This window comes from Colossoma macropomum, unplaced genomic scaffold (assembly GCF_904425465.1).
Source record: "Colossoma macropomum unplaced genomic scaffold, Colossoma_macropomum, whole genome shotgun sequence".
Taxonomy (NCBI): Eukaryota; Metazoa; Chordata; class Actinopteri; order Characiformes; family Serrasalmidae; genus Colossoma; species Colossoma macropomum.
In genome coordinates this window covers 10,088,986-10,110,542 of record NW_023494790.1, presented here as the reverse complement: position 1 = coordinate 10,110,542, position 21,557 = coordinate 10,088,986, and the positions used below count along the sequence as shown (strand labels likewise).

The following is a 21,557-nucleotide window of genomic DNA, read 5'->3' as shown; positions in this document are numbered from 1 at the left end:
TGCCCCACTCCCCTGATTTGCTGCTTCTAGAAAGGCTTTACACTATTTAGATTTTGCTGTGAGGAAAAGCATTAGTGACGTCAGGTACTGATGCTTGATTATTTGTTGTGGATAATAAATGCCTCTCCAGCTCATCCCAAAAACTTTGGTTGGTGCATCTTCATTTGACTTGCAGACGTTCTTCTGTGTCTATTTCCTTAACTCAGTGGGCTTCTTGACACACATCCTTTCAGACCCACAGTGTTGAGTTGTCTTCTCACAGTGGAAGGAAGGACAGAAACACCTGTGGATATTTTCAGATCTGAAGTAAGAGTAGAGCTTGATTTTATCCTCTCTCTCTCAAAGATGAAAGCTTCAGATACTATTTATCTGATGGTGACAGTTTTGATGCTTTACAAGGTCTTGCATAGTTGTCAGGAGTCCCTTTATCTTTATATATCTATATATTTATATTTTCGCCCAGCCCTAATATATATATATATATATATATATATATATATATATATATATATATACATATATATATATATATATATATATATATATATATATATTAGGGCTGGGCGATAAAACGATAACGATATAACTTTTCCTCGATAGAGCGATAAGACGGGTTCGATAAATGTTCGATATTATACACCCCTCTCACACTTCCACGTTTTAGCGAAAGCCCTGGTGGCGTTTTCTACTGCAAGGAAAGCGACACTACTCTGCTGTCGCCAGGAGAGGGCGCACTTCCGAGTTTGTCGACCTGATTAGAGAGGGAGGGGGCCACGAGTAAAAAAAGGGTCGCCAAACATACTTTAGCAACGGCTGAAACGCGGAGTTATACAGTCCCTGTTTAAGCGGAGCGACCGGCGATCTGTTCTCCTGTGACCGAGTGTGAGTGACGAGGTCAGTGACGTAACTGTACTGTCCTAGAGTGAACTCACCTCTTTCCGTGCATCCTAACAACTTTAGCGGTGTTAAATCACGTCTACAGCGCCAAACCGTCATATGTTAGTATTAGTGCATTCTCGAGCAACGAAAGTGAAAGAAAGAAGTGGGTTCATGTTCGAAAGTAAACTGATGAAGCTGTGAGGCATTGGAGAGCGGGAGAGCGCTATCTCTCCAGGCTAGCTGTTTTTAGCTGCTGGCTAACTTGAAGCAGCGCTCCGGCACAACACGGAGAATTGATGATACTGTAATCAAACAAGACACAAAATCACTGCTTTCAGTTTAAACATACCTAAAAGGAGGACTCTGTTTGTCTGGTGTGAGAGATTCACACTGCAGATAATGCTTTTACACAGCGAGCGTCAGATATACTGCGGTTCTCCCCTTAAACTACTGCGATAGCATAGAGAAACCCAGTCATCGCTAGCTGGTGTCGGAATACTGTGATCTGCTCTGACATGGATGTGGTAGGAGTGACAGCAGTGACCTCCCGAACCGAGTTGACGTTGTTGAGAAAGAGTTTAGCGCTGTTGTTGGCCACTTGTTTAGCATTAGCTGAGCGCTCGTCACCAGACAGCTAAAAATAATCTTTTTCGTTTTCTTTCTTAAATTATGACTATTACAAAAATTGCAGCTGTGCTTTTCAAGCTGATAAAAACAGCTCAGAAACTCTCTCCCACTCTTCCATGACAGATTAGTGAAATGTTCCACTGTTTGCCGAGTGTTTGTCATGATCGGACCGTAAGTGATAGTTTAAAACCACAGTTAACCACCCAGGAGCAAAATCAGCCTTCAAACGTGAAAGAAATCATGATTTGACATTTATCGCGATATGTATATATATATATATATATATATATATACAGTTTTGATGACTCCTGTTTAGTTTTTTCACTTATTTTCCTTTGACCCCCCCCTTCCTTAGGCAAGTATCTTGTATCTTACATCTAATCTCCTCATGAATATGAAAAAATTGAAAAAACTTATACTTAATAGCCTTTTTGAGAGGAAATGGAATAAATTAAGGGTGGCCTCTGACTTTTTCACAGTTTTATAAAAGTATGTGTTTTTGTGTTTATGTGCACGGTCAGCATCGCACAGCTCTGTGGCTGAATGTGTTTGTAGTCAATACTATTCAGTGCAGTGTGGGACTATATTTCTTATAAATACTGTTGTTTGTGAAACTGTAGAGACTGTTTAGGTGAGAAAGCGGCTCTTTTAAACTCAGCAGAAAATGCAACCTGCTCTGTTTGATTGATGCCTGTGGATAAAGCCCTGTGCTAAATCCATAGTAATACAGTTTGCCCTTCGCTTTGTCTTGCAAATAAACTCTCGCCCCATGTTTGATAGCCCCTCTGCCTGTTTTATGTCTCAGATTCTGCTACATGGCTTTTTTTATTCTCAGAGAAGAGAACTCTTACAGCACTGCAGTATTTCACTAAGAAAGACTCTCACTCTTTTCTGTGATGTGCTGCCTGCCGCTGTAGCACTAGGAGAGGAAGGGAATGGAGGGGAATATAGCCAGGCTAAGTTTTTAACTTGAGTGCTTAGTGAGACTGAGAGAGCCTAGGTGCTTCCGGGGTTTGGATTGAAGTTTCAGGTTGTCAGCAATGGAGCTTTGGTTTTGAGTCAGCAGAGTGGCAAAGCTGTTCCATGTCCATTTATAGGAGTTTTTCTTTTTATACACGTAAGAGAGCTTTTTTGTCTCTTTTGTATCACACTTGTGTTTTTATCTATAATATTTTTGCATTAAAAAAATTCAGTTTTGAGTGATACAATGTCCTAGTCGTTGACAGCGTCAACTGGGTACACTGTCCCAGGTTTTGTGTCAAAATCTAACAGTGCATCAGAGTGCAAAAGAGAGGATATTCTTATCTAAAATAGGAGACCAAGGTAAGATTAGAAACATACACACTCAGAAATAAAGGTATTAAATTGTCACTGGGGTGGGACCCTCAAGAGTACATCTCAGTACCTTTGTTCAGGGAACATAATTGGACCATAATCCATTGAAATTATATTTTCTAAGTTGTACTGACTCCACACCCCGTCTCGTTTGCAGGCTTTTGATTTTATTGTTCTGTTTTAAAACATTAGATTATGAAAAGGTACTAATATGTACTTTTCACCTGGAAAAAACTTATTTAAGGTGCACAATTGGACCTTAAAACCACTGTTGAACCTTTGAGGGAACATTTACATTGTTTGTACCTTGATGAATGAAAAATGTACCTGCAAATAAACTTTATTTCTAACAGTGTAGCAGCTAAACAAAGCAAGATAGCTAGTAACACCTACTGACCTAGCTATAACCCTAATTACTGTGAAGGTGGCCCTAACACAGTCAATAAAATGAAAGTGTACAGACATAGTTCAAAAGTGAAAAGCTTGCATTTTGTCCTGTGCCAAGAGATTTGATATGAGGACCCTGGGCACACCTCAGAAACCACTGTGAAACTGGAAAAGGCATCCTACCAGCCATACTGAATCCAGGCGTCATTGCATAAACCATAACATTTGGGATTCATTGAGGCTAGGCTGCAGCTAAACTCTGTAGGAGGATTGGTCTCCAGGGGCAACCCTTTTTTGGGGCTTCTATTCATTCTTTTCAGCTACAATCCGCTCTTCCTTTATGAATATATGCTTTATATTTTTTCCCTCCCAGCATGTGTCAAGAGTCTCAAGAAAAGAACGTGGATCTCGGATCTAGGACCCCCCTAGACAGACAGTCTCACACACAAAATCTGTTGAAAGTTGAATATCAGATTCACTGTTTCCCTTTGAGAGGCAAAACAGTGCTCCTAGATCAGCACTCCTACGAGCTGATATTCAGCAGATTTAAGAGATTCAGCATCACACAGAGTGTATGTGAGGATGGCTGATGGACAATAACAGAACCTTCACGCTCTCTCTAAGGACAGTTTAGAAATGTCATCCTGTCTCTTTTACATTGTGATCATCTTACATCATCAGAACCAGGAAGATAACATTGCGTACCCCCCACAGCTCGCAGTGAAATAATCTCCTCAACAGCCCTGTTGTTGTGTTTATTTGATATGTAAAGGACAATCTCACAACACAGAAAATTCGTAAAATGTTTGAACTTGCAAATGCATAAATAGGAATGTAGGTCACTTGTCAGGCATGTTTGATTAGTACTCCGATTAAAGAAATCAGTAATAAGCACTAACCTATCCCAGTTGCACTTTGAAGCTCTTTTTTATAGTGATGGAAAACATGGTAGCGCACAGAAAGCACCCATTCTACACACTGATATGTTTCACTTGGTCAAAGTGCATGTGCTGTAACTCCTCTGGCAGCAAATGATTTTAGGAACTATTGCCAGATTTTCAGAATGGATCACAGGAAAGATGCTCGACTCCAAGGGGGTTAAAATGATCACAAAGTATTACGAATGTCTCAATATTTCTTTGATTTATGATGGTGTCTTTGTGTTCTGTCTGTTTTAGATCCCATACCTGGCCGAAGGTGTTCGCATCCACGGTGAGAAAGTAACGGAGGCATTACGGCCATTCCATGAGCGTCTGGAAGCATGCTTCAGACAGCTGAAAGAGAAAGTGGAGAAACAGTATGGTGTGAGAACACTGGTAAGAACTGAACAGAAATTGAATTGAATTTAAATGGAATTTCTCCTGAACCCTAATGTGTAGCAGATTGGGTTTAAGTATTGTGCCAACATAGACAATTAGCAGACGCTAAACTATAATGCTCAGCAGTAGCTTTAGAGTTGTGGTCTTTATGTCAATCTTTGACTTGTGTTGAGCTCTGCACAATTGTTAGTCTTCTAAAAATAAAGATTATAAATCCTCTGATAATAAATAAAGGCTTCAGAGAGCTGTGACTACACTCTTAGTCATGCATTGCTGATGTCACAGGAAATTATTTTTCTTTTTTTGGCAGTTATTATTTTCCGTAATAAATATTCCATTTTGAATTTCTCCTCTGTGCCTTCTAGACCGTTTATTGCACCAGAAGCTAAAAATCACATGAAAACTACTTGATTTCTTTTTTTTTGATTTATTTATTTATTTTTTTTGGTGGACATTTAAATTCCTGATTAATGCCCTCTATCCTTGCAGTTTTCTCCAGACCACACTCCATAGACCCCCAACTCCCCTCCAGTTCCTCTAACCCTTCACTGTAGGACAATACTGAGCCCGTTCCATCACTCTCCACATTACCCCACTGCGTTTTGTCCCCTAACTCTCCTCCAGCATAGACATGCCTGCTGAGTCCTGCAATGGGACTCCATTAATAACCTGAAAAACAGAAGGAGAGAGTAGGAGAGGGTGAAAGAGAATTAGTAAGAGTGAGGAATGGAGAGAGGGTAGCAGTGATAGCTGCTAGCAGGTATTGATCATCAGCTCCTGAAGCCCAGAGTGATGTTGGTCAGCCATTGGTCGGCGTTGCGATGGCTCATGCAGAGCCACAATGTGACAGATGTACACTAAAGGGCCACTTCAAGGACGCTGCTGCATGTGTGTCTGTGTGGATAAGTAATAGAGATTAAGGGGGGTGTGTGTGTGTGTGTGTGTGTGTGTGTGTGTGTGTGTGTGTGTGTGAGAGAGAGATGGAAACAGTGCCTGTGTCTTGCTGGTTGTAGGCAGCGATGCGTGAATCGGCCTCACTCACCTTTAAGAAAGTTAGTGAGAAATCCTGTAGAGTCTGAGACCCAATAGAGGACATGCAGCAAGGATCAGCACATACAGACTCTCTCTCTCTCACAGGGCATGTTTCTTTAACAGCAGGCTTTAGTCATTTTGTCCTTCTGTTCTTTTACCTTTCCCTTTACTTTTCTCACTTCATCTTTGTTTTTTGCCCTCTGCTTACCCATCTTTTCTCTTTATCCTGGGGCGGTTAAAGAAGAGAACCAGCTAGATTAATGTGCACTGTGCTCTTCACTTTATTCATCTTCAGTATGTGGTTATATTCTGAAATTGCTTATGAAGCTTAAACTATGTTTTTTGAGAACAGTATTAGTACATCAAACTTTTGATAAGTATAAAGTGTGTATAGAGTATAAAATTAAAGCCCTATTTGTACATTTTTCAGCCTCCGATGGCGGATGAGCGTCGCGGTTCTCGGCCACGGTCGATGGTGCGCTCCTTCACCATGCCTTCCTCTCAGAGACCACTGTCTGTCGCCTCCGTCACATCCATATCATCAGACACATCGCCCTCAAGACCAGGATCTGATGGGTACATACTCACACAAGCACTCACACTCACGTCTTACTGCTCAGATCAAGATCAGACAGGTACACTCATTTCACACCAGTGTCAACTCAGGTGGACATATTAGCCAAGTGAAGAATATTTAGTTTTGATTATCATACGGGGTGGGCAATACACTACAAAAAAATTATGTCTTGGCAAGTGATATCATCTTTAATATAATAAATATCTAATAGCTCTCATTTTGAGATTGCTGTAAGAATATTGTACATTTTTTTTTTTTACATGTTAATTTCACTTGAATAAATAAATCTCACTGCATTGACAGATAATTGCACTTGTTACAAGAGACATGCTTGTTATTATCTGTCAATATAGTGAGATAATTTTATGAAGATATATATATTTTTTTAAAATGTGGCCAAAAAGAACACACATATATTTTGTACATTGTCATATTTTTGCATCTTGATGTCACAATGCATTGTTACACACCTAATAATGTCACATTGCCCATCCCTACTCTGTACATACATTTAGTACTCTACATACAAATATAACTACATTTATTGCAAAATATACAGTATTACACCCATTATAGAAGTTAATATACAAACTCATTTCCAAAAAAGTTGGGACGCTGTGTGAAATGTAAATAAAAACAGAATGCAATGACGTGCATATCATGTAAACCCTATATCTAATTGAAAATACTACAAAGACAACAAATCAAATGTTAAAATTAAGAAATATTATTATTAATTTATATATATTTTTTTTAATAAATGCCCATTTTGAATCTGATGCCAGCTACATGTTACATAAAAAGTTGAGACAGGGCATGTTTACCACTGTGTTGCATCATCACTTTTTTTTATCAGCACTTTGTAAGCATTATGAAATGTGCAGGCAGACCAGTTTAGCACCCGGACTCTTTTACTACGGAGCCATTCTGTTGTAATACATGCAGAATGTGGTTTGACATTGTCTTGCTGAAATAAGCAGGGCCTTCCCTGAAAAAGACGTCATCTGGATGGCAGCGTATGTGGCCAAAACCTGTATATATCATTCAGCATTAATGGTGCCTCCACTTCCTATGCTATGTGTATTAATGCACCTCTATATCATCACAGATGCTGGCTTTTAAACTGTGCACTGATAACAAGCTGGGTGGTCTTTAGCCTGGAGGATGCAGTTTCCATAATTTTCAAAAAAAATTCTGATTTTGATTCATCGGACCACAGGACACTTTCCACTTCACCTCAGTCCATTTTCAGTAAGCTCAGGCCCAGAAAAAGCTGTGTTTTTTTTGGATCCTGTTTAAATATGATTTCTTCTTTGCATGGTAAAGTTTTGCACAAACCTGCACTTGTGGATGCAGCAACAAACTGTTCACAGACAGTGTTTTTCAGAAGTGTTCCTGAGCCCATGCAGTGATTTCCACCACAGATTCTTGTCTGTTTTTAATGCAGTGCCACCTGAGAGCCCAAAGATCCCGGCCAGTATTGGTTTTCGGACTTGTCTCTTGTCTACAGTGATCTCTCCAGAATACATTAATGATATCATGTACCGTAGATTATGAAAGTTCTTTGCTATTTTATGTTGAGAAACATTGTTCTTGAATTCTTGCACTGTTTTCACTACTATTTTCACAGAGTGGTGAGCCCTTCATTATCTTTACTTCTGAGTAACTCAGCCTCTCTGGGGCGCTCCTTTTATTCCCAATTATGTTACTGACCTGTTGCCAATTAACCAGTAGGTGTTTTTTGTTTGTTTGTTTTTAAGCATTATACAACTTTACCAGCCTTTTGTTGACCCATCCCAACTTTTTTGAAACGTGTTGCTGGCATCAGATTCAGGATGGGCATATATTTTTCAAAAAACAATACAATTTCTTAGTTTCAACAGTTGATATGTTGTCTTAGTAGTATTTTCAATTAAATATAGGGTTTAAATGATTCGCTCATCATTGCATTTTGTTTTTATTTACATTTTGCACAGTGTCCCAACATTTTTGGAAATAAGATAGTAGTTAACAAGTGAAGAAAGCTTAATAACCACTATTTAGCACTTAGCATCATGCATGCTTCATGCCTTAATCGTTACTACATACAGAATTATACATGCGTGCCTCAAACCGCCTGGTATCATAGTGACGCTCAAAAAAGTCAAGTTGATTTGACTGATTACCACATTGTAACTTGCAGCTTTTAAGGCATTCTAAGTTCTGTCTACTCGCTGTTTCTCTGAAAAGATGATGTCATCAGGCTGCTGAAATAAAAATGTATCGCTAGGCCTAATTATGAATTAATAAGTGAATGAATGCTGTGTATGAACAAAGATGTCTTTTAAAAGGGGTCAATCAGAAGTGGGAAATCTATTGACCTAATCAGGCTGGTTTTGATTGTGCGAGAGAGTCAGTACGTCTGCGCGTCTTTGCGTTCATGTTTCTATGGGTGCATGATTAGGGAATGTGTGCGTGCCTGATTAGGGTGTGTGTGCGTCTGACATATTGAGAGGTTGATGCCAGTCCTGCGTAGCGGGCACCGTGATGCCAGCCTGAAGGATTAATTAGCACGCGGTTGGAGAGTGTGATCCCATCAGCGATGCCCTCCACTGGTATTTAATTGCAAAGGGCATCGCACCACATGCTCTTTCATTTGATCAGTTAATCCGTCTGGTTGAAGCAGTCTGCTTCGCTCAAACCGGAGTCAGTGCAGAGAAATACCAATTATGAGAGGCAGCGTTGGGTGTCTCAGATTTAGACTTGCTTTTGTCCAGCAAGTCTTTGTAAGGTGGAGGCAGACACACAGAGAATTGTGGTCCTCTGTAAGGTCAGATGATCCGTCAGTCACTTATTTATCTGGAGCTCCAAAATTTGATGGAGATTTGATAACTTTAAAATGGGTACTTTGGACATAAAAAGATTGCTTCAGAAATGATGTATTATGTTTATGTTTAATGTTACATGTTTTCTTTTATTGTACTGAGTCTGTGCCATGCTCTATAGGAATAATAACACAGAGATATCAGTACATTCATTTCAGAGTAGAGAGCGACAGTCTACAGTTAATACAAAGGCTCAACGAATATTTCACTTTGCTTTGAAAGCTGACGCGAGCACAGACAAGGCCTGCTTAAAGCAGATAGTCATTAGCTTGAGTTTCCAGGAGCACATTCATACAGTAGGTTCATTTTCTTGTGGGGTATTTTTATTACATATTACTTGCAGATATTAACCTGTGGAAAGGGTAGCCTTTTGGATTCTAGAACAGAGAGCTGCACGAGAATGAGGACAGCGGTGATACTGCGGATTTCTGAATTCAGAATTACTGCGGGTATGGGAAAGGAATTAAATTTTTTCACACGGTGACAGTGGGAATGGGGATAAACATTATGGTATTCCTGTGGGAACAATAATGAAAGGACCGGGTTTGTTTTTTGAGCTAAGGTCAATTCATTCCATATGCTCAACCCATTGTTTTTTTCTTTGACAGAGCAGTCTCATTCTCATACCTTATGAGAAACCGGAAACCGGTCTACCCTTTTCAAACGCCAACGTCTTTAAAAACGTTAGGTTTCGATTTGTCTTGTAATAAACGTCACTATCAGATGAACACATATATCAGAATCAACAAAACCTATGTTTGTTCAAAGGCGAGTCATTTAATTGGCTTTGTAGTTGGAAAATATGAGATAATTTGTCTGAATAATAAGTTGCAAAGTGAGGTGGGATGGAGCGCATAAGGATCAGGACAGGGGTGTTGGGAACGTACGAGGTGGGAACAAAATTTCATCTGCCTTCTTACGTATGTGGTGCATGCAACCAATCACTACTCATTTCAGGCAAAATTAAATGCACACCCCATGCAAGCCTGGTGAAGTCAGGATCTTCAGTGTAAATTGCCATGAAATATAAATTAGATGGCAATACAGAAAAGTTTTACATTATCTTATTATTAGTACAATTGGTCTCTAATAATTAACCATTTTATAATCAGAGATATACAAATATTAGATTTCCGTGACACTTCATGCCTGAATATTCTGTGTTTCTATTTCTATCATTCCTCTAGGGCTCAGACCAAATGTCAGAGGCACATTTCCGTTTGCTGTTCATTATATATATGTGTCAGTGTGATATTAAAGATTGCTCTGACATGCACACTCAACTCTTCGCTCTCTCTTTCATCACTTTTTTCTCCTTCCCTCCCACACATTTCCTCCTCGCTTGACTCTTCTTTCCTCTTCTACTTTCCTTCCTTCTTCTTTCATGTCCTCCTCTTCCTCGCTTTTTTCCCCTCATGTTTTATCTCCTGTCTTTTCATTTTCTCTCTTTTGCCCTATGCTGCCCACATTTTTGTTCTGTCTTGCTCCCTTTTTACTGCGTCTTTTTTCTTTTCTTCACTCTCTTGTCCTCCTCTTCCTCTTTCCTCCGTTAGCTTTGCCCTGGAGCCACTCTTGCCCAAAAAGCAGCACTTCAAGTCTCAGGACAAGCTGGACCGGGATGAGCCCGAGAAAGACAAGAAGGAGAAGAAGAAAGAGAAAAGGAACAGCAAGCACCAAGAGATTTTCGACAAGGAGCTGAAAACCACTGACATACCCATGCAGCCCACTGAGGCAGTTATTCTGTCAGAGACGGTGAGAAAACACACATGCAGACGTGCCCCTCCAGCCTCATTTGTTCCTACACATCGACCTTTTAATTTTCATTTTCAGGCTATGAATTTAAAATTAAAAAATGAGGCTGTTTGCTAATGCATCTATTTACACAACTTGATGCGGCCACCGTGGTATAAAATGGTGAGTGCAAAATATACACAGAGGAAAGCCCATTATAACTGCATAATAATCCGTTAAAAGCATCTGGTAACCTTGCTGAACAATGTGTCCTCTGAAGAAAATACCAATAAAGAGGAATACACAGTGACATGGTCCTGGCTTTTTAGAGAGCGTCTTGAAAATTGCCTCTCTCTAAATATCAAAATGACTTTTCTGCTTGCTAAAGGATTTATTCTTGCACTGTTCATTTCGGCAGTGAATTCCTTATCATTGCATAGCCCATAAATGTCCTTTTCTTTACCACATTCAGCTTGTGCGGTTAGTACATCAGCATCCAACGTTTTTCAGTTCGTTTTTCTTTCTTGTACTCAATCGTCACAAAACTCTTGAACTCTCATGTAATTTAGAAATATATTTCTGTCCCTTTTCATACCGTTCGGGTGTGACCTCCCCCGTTGTTATTCCACTTCAGTCAATGAAAACTCAGCTTGTTTTCCCACCCCATGGTGTATGTGCTGCATAATAGCAGTAATAGCTTATAACAGCTGTGAGCAGTGTTTCCCATGTCAACTTTCATTTCCCACAGGAAGCATACAGTAAGCCTCTTTATTGACCATTATTGTTTATTGGATCTGCTGTAGCTTATTATTACATGTGTAACTCCTCAAATCTTTTTAAAGATCACTTGCAGTGCAGGCCTTTACTCAGTCTTCAATCTTCTGTCAGTAGATCAGTAGTTGTATTATTCAGCTTTCGATTTCTGGGCTACCCTATCTCTAGGACAACAGGCTAAAGTGCTGCTATGCATTTATTTTATCTGAATCTAAAAGTCTGAAGAAAGTCACTATTGATTATATTGTATTATTTATTGAATTATCTTCTGACTATTTTGAAAAAATAAAAATGAGCTTGAGCAAAAACAGTGTTAAGCATGCCAAGTACTTTACCAGAGTCCAGCAGGAGAATTTAAAATATATTTTATCATCATGCAAATTGCAAACTAATCATTGCTGGTTCACCGGAAAGCTAAATTTGCATCATTTTTTTAATCAGGTTTAATTTAGTAATGATGACAGCCCTACAAGTCAGTCATATAGAGTGACTTGAATAATCAAAGTCATAACAAGACAGAATGTACTGTGTTTTTTCTTTGTCAGTACAATCAATAAAAATGCTGGTCAGCTGGTCCACAGTAAAATTATGCCAGAGCTGTTTCTATGAAGCGTCTGAGAGTAGGAGTGCTGATATAAGATCTGTTCTTGTGAGCGAGGTCACTGTAAATAAGAGAGGAATCTGGTCCAAAATCAGCACTGCTACTCTGAGAAGCTTCATCAACACAGGCCCAGATCCCATAACGGAAGTCTGATGTACTGTGTTCATTGAGACTAGTACTTTCATCACTTTTCCTAATCATAAGGCCTCATTCACCAACCGCTCTTAAGAAGACATTCATGAAGGCAGTTTTCATGAAGATTTGACATTCACCAATGTTTTCTTATTTGGAATTTGTTCTTAGGTAAGAACAGAATCTACACCCAGTCAAGAGCACAAAGGTGTGAACAGTTCTGTGGTTTGAGAGCACGTCATGAATCTGACGTAAACGTTTTCTTAGGACCTTTCTCAAGAACAGATTTAAGAACAAACTTTGGAAGATATTGGAGAATGAGGCCTTTAGTTCATGTAATGCCTTACTATGACTCTGTTCTTTTTCTTTTCCTGTTTGTGTTTACAGATCAGTCCACTGAGGCCCCAGAGACCAAAGAGTCAGGTCATAAACCTGGCAGGGGAGAAAAGGCTCTCTGTGTCCCCAGGCCCTACTGTTCCTCAAACTGCTTCATCTGCCCCTCCACCCATCACCCCCAGGGTCAAGCTCTCCTTTAGTATGCTCTCTTCCTCCAGTACGTAACAATTCGCTCATCTGTGTACACCAGTGTTCCCCCACAAATGCATTTGGCTTGTTGTAAGCATGTTCCACCATTGTCCCCTAATTCACTGGTCATGTATCTGTGTAACAGTTTACTTTAGTAAGATGTTTTCCACCATGACACCACTGTACTCCCAGTTTGAGGTTACTCTCTGCCGACACATCTCTCTCTTACATTTTTGAAGTGAAAAGACGTAAACACAGTTTACAGTAAACTATCACCAACACAATCACCAAAGTAGAGTTGGGCAGTGTAACGATAATTAGCTATACTGTGGTATTTAAAAATGATGCCGGTATTTAAAAAGTTGACGGTATTTCAAAATGATGTCAGATTTCTATCTCACATCTGTGCACACTTGTATGATGGTGGTGCTGTTAAAAAGAAGGAAAAAATCAGAACCAGGAAAAACCTCAGGAAACAAGCATTGTAAGCATGATAGAGATTGCTTAGTTTCACGCAGCATAGTACATGTTCAGTTTCAGGCTTTAACACACAGAATGCGGTGCAAATAAATTACGCAAAAATGTGATCAGACACATTGTTTCATATTAATACTCTACACACCGGACACGAAACGTTTTTTGAAATTTAAGTGTGTTGCTCACATTGCTAAAAAAAATGACCAGAACACCCTGTCAAAAAGATATGCCTTGCTTCTCGCAAAACGGGCATTGTGCCTGGCACTTTTCACTTTGGACAAGTCAAAGGAGAATGGACCGTGTCTCTGCCTCATTCAGGAGCTAAAGCTTCGAGTGCTTTTGCATACAACTCTGCTTTTGGAGATGCAGATCCGCACGAGACGAAGTACAAAACAAACAGGGCTGAATGTCTTTAAGTGGAAATAAGATCTCTTTTACTCCTCACAAAAGCAGCAAATGGTGACACTGGGATACATTCCATTTTGAAAGCTTTATCGCTTCATTCAGCAGCTGAAGCTTTGAGTTCTTCCACAGATAACTTGGATGTTTGTAGCTCAGTTTCAGCCCCGTTTTAGCTGCTTTTTTAGATTCTAATCCTTGTTACGTTTACAAAAAAGTTCCAGTTGCTGGGACACAGCTGATCAGCCATCTTGGTTGTTGCCATACCAACCAAGTTAGCCAATTAGCTTTAGTTAGCCAAAATCATGTTCTGTGGTGAGCAGAGCTGCTATCATGCTAGCTAAGCTAACCAACTCCTCTTTCCTAGTTAGCAGCACTGTTTAACATTTAACGCAGTAACGTTTAGATAGATGATTTGACATTTATTGAATTCTGCCTTGAAAACTGTGCACTGTGTTCACTATTTGGTGACCATGTAATATTAAATACTGTGGTAATATTTGGAGACAGTTTGAAGGTATTAAAGGAAATACTGCCCAACCCTACACCTTCGAAGTGAATAAAAATCATAAAGTAACTGTTTTTTCTGCATACAGTTGTATGTATGGGCAGAGCAGTGTTTGAATAACCTTCCATAACTTAAACATCAGAACAGAAATAATGACAAGCGTTAAAGAGATTAAGCAATCTAAGAAGATCTGACATCTGATCTGAGCTAAACACTTTAAACTCTAATAGCACAACCAGTCTAGCAAAGAAGACATTTTGATTGGTTTATTGTGTTTTCCCCATGTCCTTCATGACATTTTCCTAATTTCTTTGTTTTTCAAAAAGTCAGCATCAAAATTAGCATCAAACAAATCTGACCTGAAGAGGAAATTCTTACCTTGTTTCACATTCAGAAGTATAGCACATTGCTGTTTAAGATGCATTTCATGCTGAGGTTTCCCAGCTGGTGAAGTACTGTGGAGTTTAAAACAAAATGGTTATTCCCTAATGACTGAATGTTCTCCTCCATTCTCTTTCTATGAAGATCTGTAGCTGGGTACCCTCAGTGCAAGCACAGTTTACTGTCTGAGGATCTAGAGGTTGCTTTGTGTGTCATCATCTTTGCCGCAAGATTTCAGCAGGACTCAGACAGATCAGAGGGTATCCACTGGTCTCTACAGAGAGTTTAGAGCTTGTCATCAAACTGTTTTTCATGTGTTATTGGCAGATCTAGAGTTGAATGGGATGGGCTATGGAGATAAGGGGGAGATTCCACCTCCTCTACCAATCAAAAGCAGCATGGGTGACTATGGAAACCTGATGGACAGCCAAGAACTGGCCAGCCCAACCACACCTCCTCCCCCTCCTCCTCATCAGAGGGTAAAAAAACATGAGCACCTATACAAAACATGAACATCAACACCTGACTGGAAGTAGTTCAGATGAAACAGGCTCATACATTGCATGGTGTCCTTCAAGAAAATAAAAAAAACTGAAATATCTTTTTGTGGGCCTGGCTATTCACTTCAGTTCAGTCAGGATTGGACATAATTTCTTAAATATTAGCCAGGCTTGGATCTGGTCCAGAGTTCATCTTCCAGTTTGAACTTGTTTCTTTGATGGGTTTCCACCTACATTTCCACCTGCATTAGTGCCTCCCCCAGCTTGCTGAAGTTGTTGGTTGTAAGATACATCATGGTCCATGAGACCAATATGAATGCGTTGGCCTTTTGAAGTTTATCCAGACCTTTTTTTGAGATGTTTGAAGGCATTGGTTGATAAATTTGTTAAAATGGAGCTGAAGCTTTTAGCTTTAAAACTTTAAAATTTAAAAATTTGCACATCTGATTTGTACTTCAGATGCAAATTTGAGTCAGGTCCGGACAGGCTTTTGTTTAGCTGCTGTCGGAATGAGAATTTGTTGCTGTGGGTCAGGAGAATGTTCTTGGGCTGTATTCAAGTTTGGAGCGAAATTTTATGCTTGATTTTAAACTCTAAACGACACCAGTAACACTAGTGGAGATTCAGTTGGATTTACAAATCCAGCACAAAAAAGTTTGACGTTTTTCATCCAAAATTCCAGAAAAAGACAATGGACAGGTTTGACAGGACCTATCAGTCGGGCACACAAAGTATGCATTTGACCTTTGTCAAATCCTTAATTGGCTGAGAACACTCTCTCATAAACACAGCCTTCATTGCTATGCTTGTCATGTATATGGGGCAGTAGCAGAGGATGAATGAATATATGAATTGCTCTATAATTTGGCTCTATATCATCCTGCATGGACTTAGCCTTTCTTTCCATCTCTTACCATTTGCCATCCTGTTTCTGTGCCTATTCATCTGTCTTTCCTTACCAATTCCCTCCCTTATTAAACCACACCACTCTCTTGTAATTTATTAATATCTCTTTTCAACTGATCCACCCCTTTCTATCTTTTTCCCTTTACTGGACATAATTATTGTCTGGTCTATTCCTCATTCTTGACCCGTACATCTCTCTGTAAGAGGTCTAATTAATCCTGGGGCTTAGGATAAATGAACAGCAGATCAGGCAAACAGATCTGGTTGTTAATGTCACTGATAACAGCATAATCTTCTCCTTCTAGTGCCCTACAGCACATCTAACATGTTCTCTGTGTAGTCTTTTATTTGCCATTTCTTGCAAGTACCACATGTTTGTGAGTACGGTTGTTGTAATACATCTGTGCATGTTTGTAACAGCTTTAACTGCAGTCCTTGATGTGTTCTCTTGATGGCTGTGCTGCTGTGTACAGCAGGTGTGGTGATTCCTGCAGAGACACTATGAGTGCTCCATACTGCACTGTGTGATTTACATCTAACAGATGTCACAGTGTCAGCATGACAGCATGGTTCTCTCTCTGTAAAATCATGCCTTAACCTCATGCTCACTCATGCATTCACAAAGGATGTTATATTGATGTAAACACTGGCCCTGTCTTGTATCCCTCACAAACTCCCTGCATGTTATTTTTGTTCCACTCTATATGTGTGAATGACTGGAATGACTGTAAATTTCCTTTTGACTTAACTCTTGAAATGTAACAGTGACAACACGCAAGCGTAATGAGGAAAATATGCTAACAGGACATTTTGGTATCCGACATGAACACGCCTCTTACTAGCTCATTACTGTACAGAACAATATATTAAAGCAGGGGTGCCCAGTCCTGACTCTTGAGATCTAACAGCCTGCAGAGTTTAGCTTCAACTCTAATTTAACACACCTAAACCAAATACTGAAGGTCTTTAGTGGCATCTGAACATTAGAGCCAGGTGAGCTGGATTTGAACTCTCCAGGGTGGTAGACCTCCAGGACCAGGATTGGGCACCCCTGTGTTAAAAGATAGCAAATATCAGTTCATGACAGTGGAAAGAAAGGTTGTTTTGAATTTTAACTTTTAATAGGACATACTGTGACATAACTATGCGTCAGCCAGTATGAGATGATCTGATGCAGGACTTAAGCCATTCACATTGATGTTAAGCAAGAAAAGAAAGTAATTACTCTCATCATTCAAGTGGTCACAAGGGAAAAACCTAAATCCCTACCCACAAACACACCTGCAGCGAACTAAATGTGTCATGAATGAGGACCTAAAGGGACGTTCCAGCCAAAAACTATAGATTGTTATTTGTTATGCTGTGCAGTATTCTGCAGCATTATATCCAACAGCCTCATCGGTTTTACAGAATACATTATTTTGCATTGTTTTCAAATACATCATACAAGTACTGGGAATCCCTGTGGTGTCATCCAGTTCTGACTGCTAGCCTAGCTACTAGTAGCCACAGGCTAATAAGTACGACCAAGCTAGCATTAGTACTCTTTGCATCAGAGACAGTGTTTCATTATGATTCGATGTGTTAGCCAGAGAAAGGAAGTTTAGTTGTTAAGATATGTTACCTCAAGCAAATTGAGGTAAGATATCTTAACAACCAACTACCTTTAGCTTTTAGCTTGCTGTCCCTTTAAGCGCACGATGCCTCTAGATTGACTGTTGCTTAACATACTGATACTTTCTCTCTATATGTCTTAACCACTGCTGTGTGTTCTTGAACCTCAGCTTTGGAAAGTGTGTTTAATTAACCCAGAGACTTTGGCTTCCATGAGATCACGGACAGGGGCCACATCATTGTATGTGGACTCTCAAGTGCTGGCCTGCTTTTAGCTGCTTGCTAATTCTCTCCTGGGCTTACTTAGCCTGCTGTTCTGATTACTACAGTAAGATGGCAATTATTTTTATTTAAAGGAGATAGAGCAAGTAAAAAGATGTTTTTAATAGGGTTCTCAGAACACACTGTGCCGGGGTGAAGAACTCTGTTCTTTAACTCCACTGAGATAGTGACTACAGCATTAGAAATTAAGTGCTCACTCTGTGTCGCTCATGAATTTTAACGCTTTGTCTCTCTTTCTTTTGCTCTGTCTGTTTTTCATTTTGGTCTTTTCTGCATCTCCAGCACATGCCCCCGCCATTGCCAAGTAAGACCCCTCCTCCACCTCCTCCGAAAACCACACGGAAACAGGCATCCATCGACTCAGGGATTGTCCAGTGAGCCTCACAGCTTAAACGACAGAATAAATTCCAGCGGAAACCTCAGTAGTCCCCCCCAGAGACTTGGCTTGGATGATTTTGAATCGCCCTCTCTGACAGTGTGACAGAATGAAGAGTTCATCGTCCTCTCTCATAATCGTCACGCTGAAGGAGCCGACCTGTCCAGGGACTCTGTCTCTCACCCACTCATTATTAGTCAAAGCCTCATCCCAGGTGTCAGTGCTAGGTACAATATATGATCTATTTCACACCTCTGCTGGCTTGTAAAATGAAATGGTCTTGTGAAGCATGTGGCTACAATGAACAAATCAAGACTTGGCTCACCCAGCTTCAGAATGCGGGACTTCTGCAGATAGCCCAGCCAATTTGTCAGCCTGCAGTTCTAGATTGTCATTCCAATTTTTCGACCAGAGTCGAGATGAGTCTAGATTTATTGAGTCTTGCCTTTTTTTTTCTTTCTTCTCAGCCTTATGACCAAGATGTATGACCAACTCATACCACTCTCCAAAGCTGAGGGGTTGTTACATAATCAGAATCCTTTAATATTTTTCCACCTTCTTAAATGCAATTTTGCTTTCCTCAATATATACACATATATGTACAGAGGTTTGTATATATGATTTTTATTTTATTTTTATTTTTTCTTTACTTTTGGAAGTGAATTTGATCATGATCTTTTTGTATTAACATTGCATCAAATTAACTGGCATTTTTATCCAAAAAGGGCTTTTACGATTTTCATTGACAGGGACTGTAAAGTACTTCTGTGTACTTCGGTAGAAGTGCCATCCATTGATCATATGGGTATTTTTTCTTTTCTTCCACCTTTTTTTGTTTATTTGTTTTTGGAGTGTACACAACTAACTCCCACTGTACTATCATTGTATAGAATTTGTAATGCTGTAACCTTGGATTTCAATAACATTGACTGTTCCAAATTCACTACTGACTTAAATAAACTCAGTGTATGTATTTTCAAACATGGCTGCTGGGGCTTTGCGGCTGTGCTAACTCGTCAGTGTGATGTAAATCACTGCAGATGTGTTTCTGATGCTTTCCTCAACTTCAAAGGGCAATCGATGGCTGACCCTCACCTTTGAGCAGAGGGAGGAATCACACCGTCTCTTCTTGCTCTCTCCCTGCTGCTGTACAGAGATTCAATGTAATCATCTTTCTCTCTGCAGTTTACATTAAAAGCCTGTGGAGCATCTAGATCACAGTTGCAGCTTAAGGTGTTGGAATTTGGAAGAAGGTATGCATTTAGTTTCTAGCTTTTGCTTAAAAAGGGAATTTACCGCCTTTTGAAAATATCTGCATAATTCAGTGGTTGAGAAGTAAACAAAGTCATTTAGAGTTATTTAATGTGAAATGGTTAATAATACAGAAGCTTACTAATTGCAATTTCTTTTTAGGGGTGATGATAAGAACCAGTGGTTATGATGTCTGCAATGCAAATATAGCCATTTCATTTACGAAAAACACGAAACCAAGCATCCAACACCACACATATCTTCTCAGTTTTTATATGTAATGTTGATGAAGGTCAAAAAAGTGGTAAATCTGGAAGAAAAAAAAAAAAAACATTACATACTATTTTACCTTATATCACCCTGCATGTACCTTTCCAAGGCCAAACGTATTGCAGGCCAAAACGATCTCAAAACTATAGTAAAACAATTGCCTAGGTGTAATAAAATAATGATTTAATGTAATAAGTTGCTGTGAAGTAGCATTTAAAGATTTAAAGACTGGTTCTGGTTCCTAACTCCACCGCTGTTAGAACAACTCAGAGTTTCTCTAGAATGGATTGTTTCACATCAAAACACTCTGACTGACTTTGTTTACATCTTAACAATTTAATAATGCAGACATTTAGAAAAATTGGTGGAGTTTCCCTTTTAGAGATGAATGTAATTGAACCTTTTTGAGAGATGAATGTTTTGAACCTCAAAACAGGAGTGAACAAGTTCTGGTTCCGTCTTTACTCTGATGCTCTTTCATATATACACATAACATTTGGGATGCAGTCTGCCAAACATAAGTGAAGTGCAAACAGATACTGTGTATCTGAAAACCTGCCCACAGCGCTTGACATTCCATGAAACACATGTACTCTTATCTCTGTTAATGCCAGAAAACTGAATTCTGTAAAAACAGCTTGAGTCTTAATTAGCTTCAACAGTAGAAGTTTACATAAACAGCAGCTCTGCTCCAAGATGATTTTGTGAAAATATTGGAGGACACGTTAGTGTGTGGGGCTGAATAAGATCATTGTGTTCAGGGTTAGCGCAGGGAGGACAACAGCTTTTAGATAGCTTTCATTTTTCATTTGATGTTTTGTTGTTTGGAAGATGAAGTGAGGGAGTATTTTGACTGCAGTGAATTGATTTTGTTAAAGTCATCAGACTGAACAATTCCTATTTTATGTTGTTTTAAACATTAACATGGGAATGAAGTTGATTTGTTTGCACTTAATGTACTTTTTTCCTCATTGTCTGAAGCCACTGATGGAAGACAAAAGGCATGAAAAGTTGATAAATGAGCAGTTCCAGTTCTGGAGAGCTACTGAAGGGGAAATGTGATACTGCAGTGAAGTTGTCTTCTTGGATAAGAGCCACCCTTCGATGCTTTCCATCAGCTATAGCCATGTCTCTGGACTGAATCATCTGCTGTCGTTGATTTAAGACATATGAACGGTTTACCTGTCCTTAACTCTACAGTCACTTATGGCCTCCAAATTAAGGTTAGTTCTATGAGTAACTGCCCATAGAAATGATTTCTCCCCATAATAGATGGAGTCTGCCAGTGTAATGTGCCTAGAGGTGATGGACTATAGGCAGTGGGTAAAGCACACAATGTAGAGTTAAAGCCGGTGAATGACGGCTCCTGGGGGGCTGTTCAAAGCTCTTGTAAAAGTCTAGGTTTTCTCCTTTAGGGCTTTGATTCACATCTTTTAAAATTCTCATGTCGTTTTATGCGAGTCACTCGGCGCCATCCTGATTTTAATATAGCAGTGATATATTCATCCAGAAGTGGCCATGAGCTAAATTGAATCCATCTTTCTCACTGATTGTTCTTTTCTCCCTCCCTGGCTCAGTCAGACCCTGCTGCGATTAAGGGAGTGTGCTCAACTGGATCCACGTCAAATCACCAAATGCTGTCTGCCTCAAGTGTATTTTGGGCTAAGTTGAGGGGCCACTTTATTTTTTAATTTAAGAATTAAAGGGGAGTTGTAGTCATTTTGAAACATTTCTGCATAATTAACCCATTAAGATGTAAGCAGAGGCATTAAGAGTCGTTTGATGTGAAATGCACTAATTTAGAGAAAGT

At 39.5% G+C, this 21,557-nt stretch overlaps 1 protein-coding gene across 1 annotated transcript in view; it reads left to right on the top strand.

Moving 5' to 3' along the window:
• Positions 1-18,798, top strand: part of dock1 (dedicator of cytokinesis 1) — a 293,715-nt gene extending 274,917 nt beyond the window's left edge. The window contains 6 exon segments of the mRNA XM_036572082.1: positions 4,407-4,544; positions 6,010-6,155; positions 10,574-10,772; positions 12,646-12,811; positions 14,876-15,027; positions 18,133-18,798. Of these exon segments, the coding sequence (XP_036427975.1) occupies positions 4,407-4,544; positions 6,010-6,155; positions 10,574-10,772; positions 12,646-12,811; positions 14,876-15,027; positions 18,133-18,228 (897 nt within the window). The 3' untranslated portion in view covers positions 18,229-18,798.
• The last annotated feature ends 2,759 nt before the right edge of the window (positions 18,799-21,557 follow it).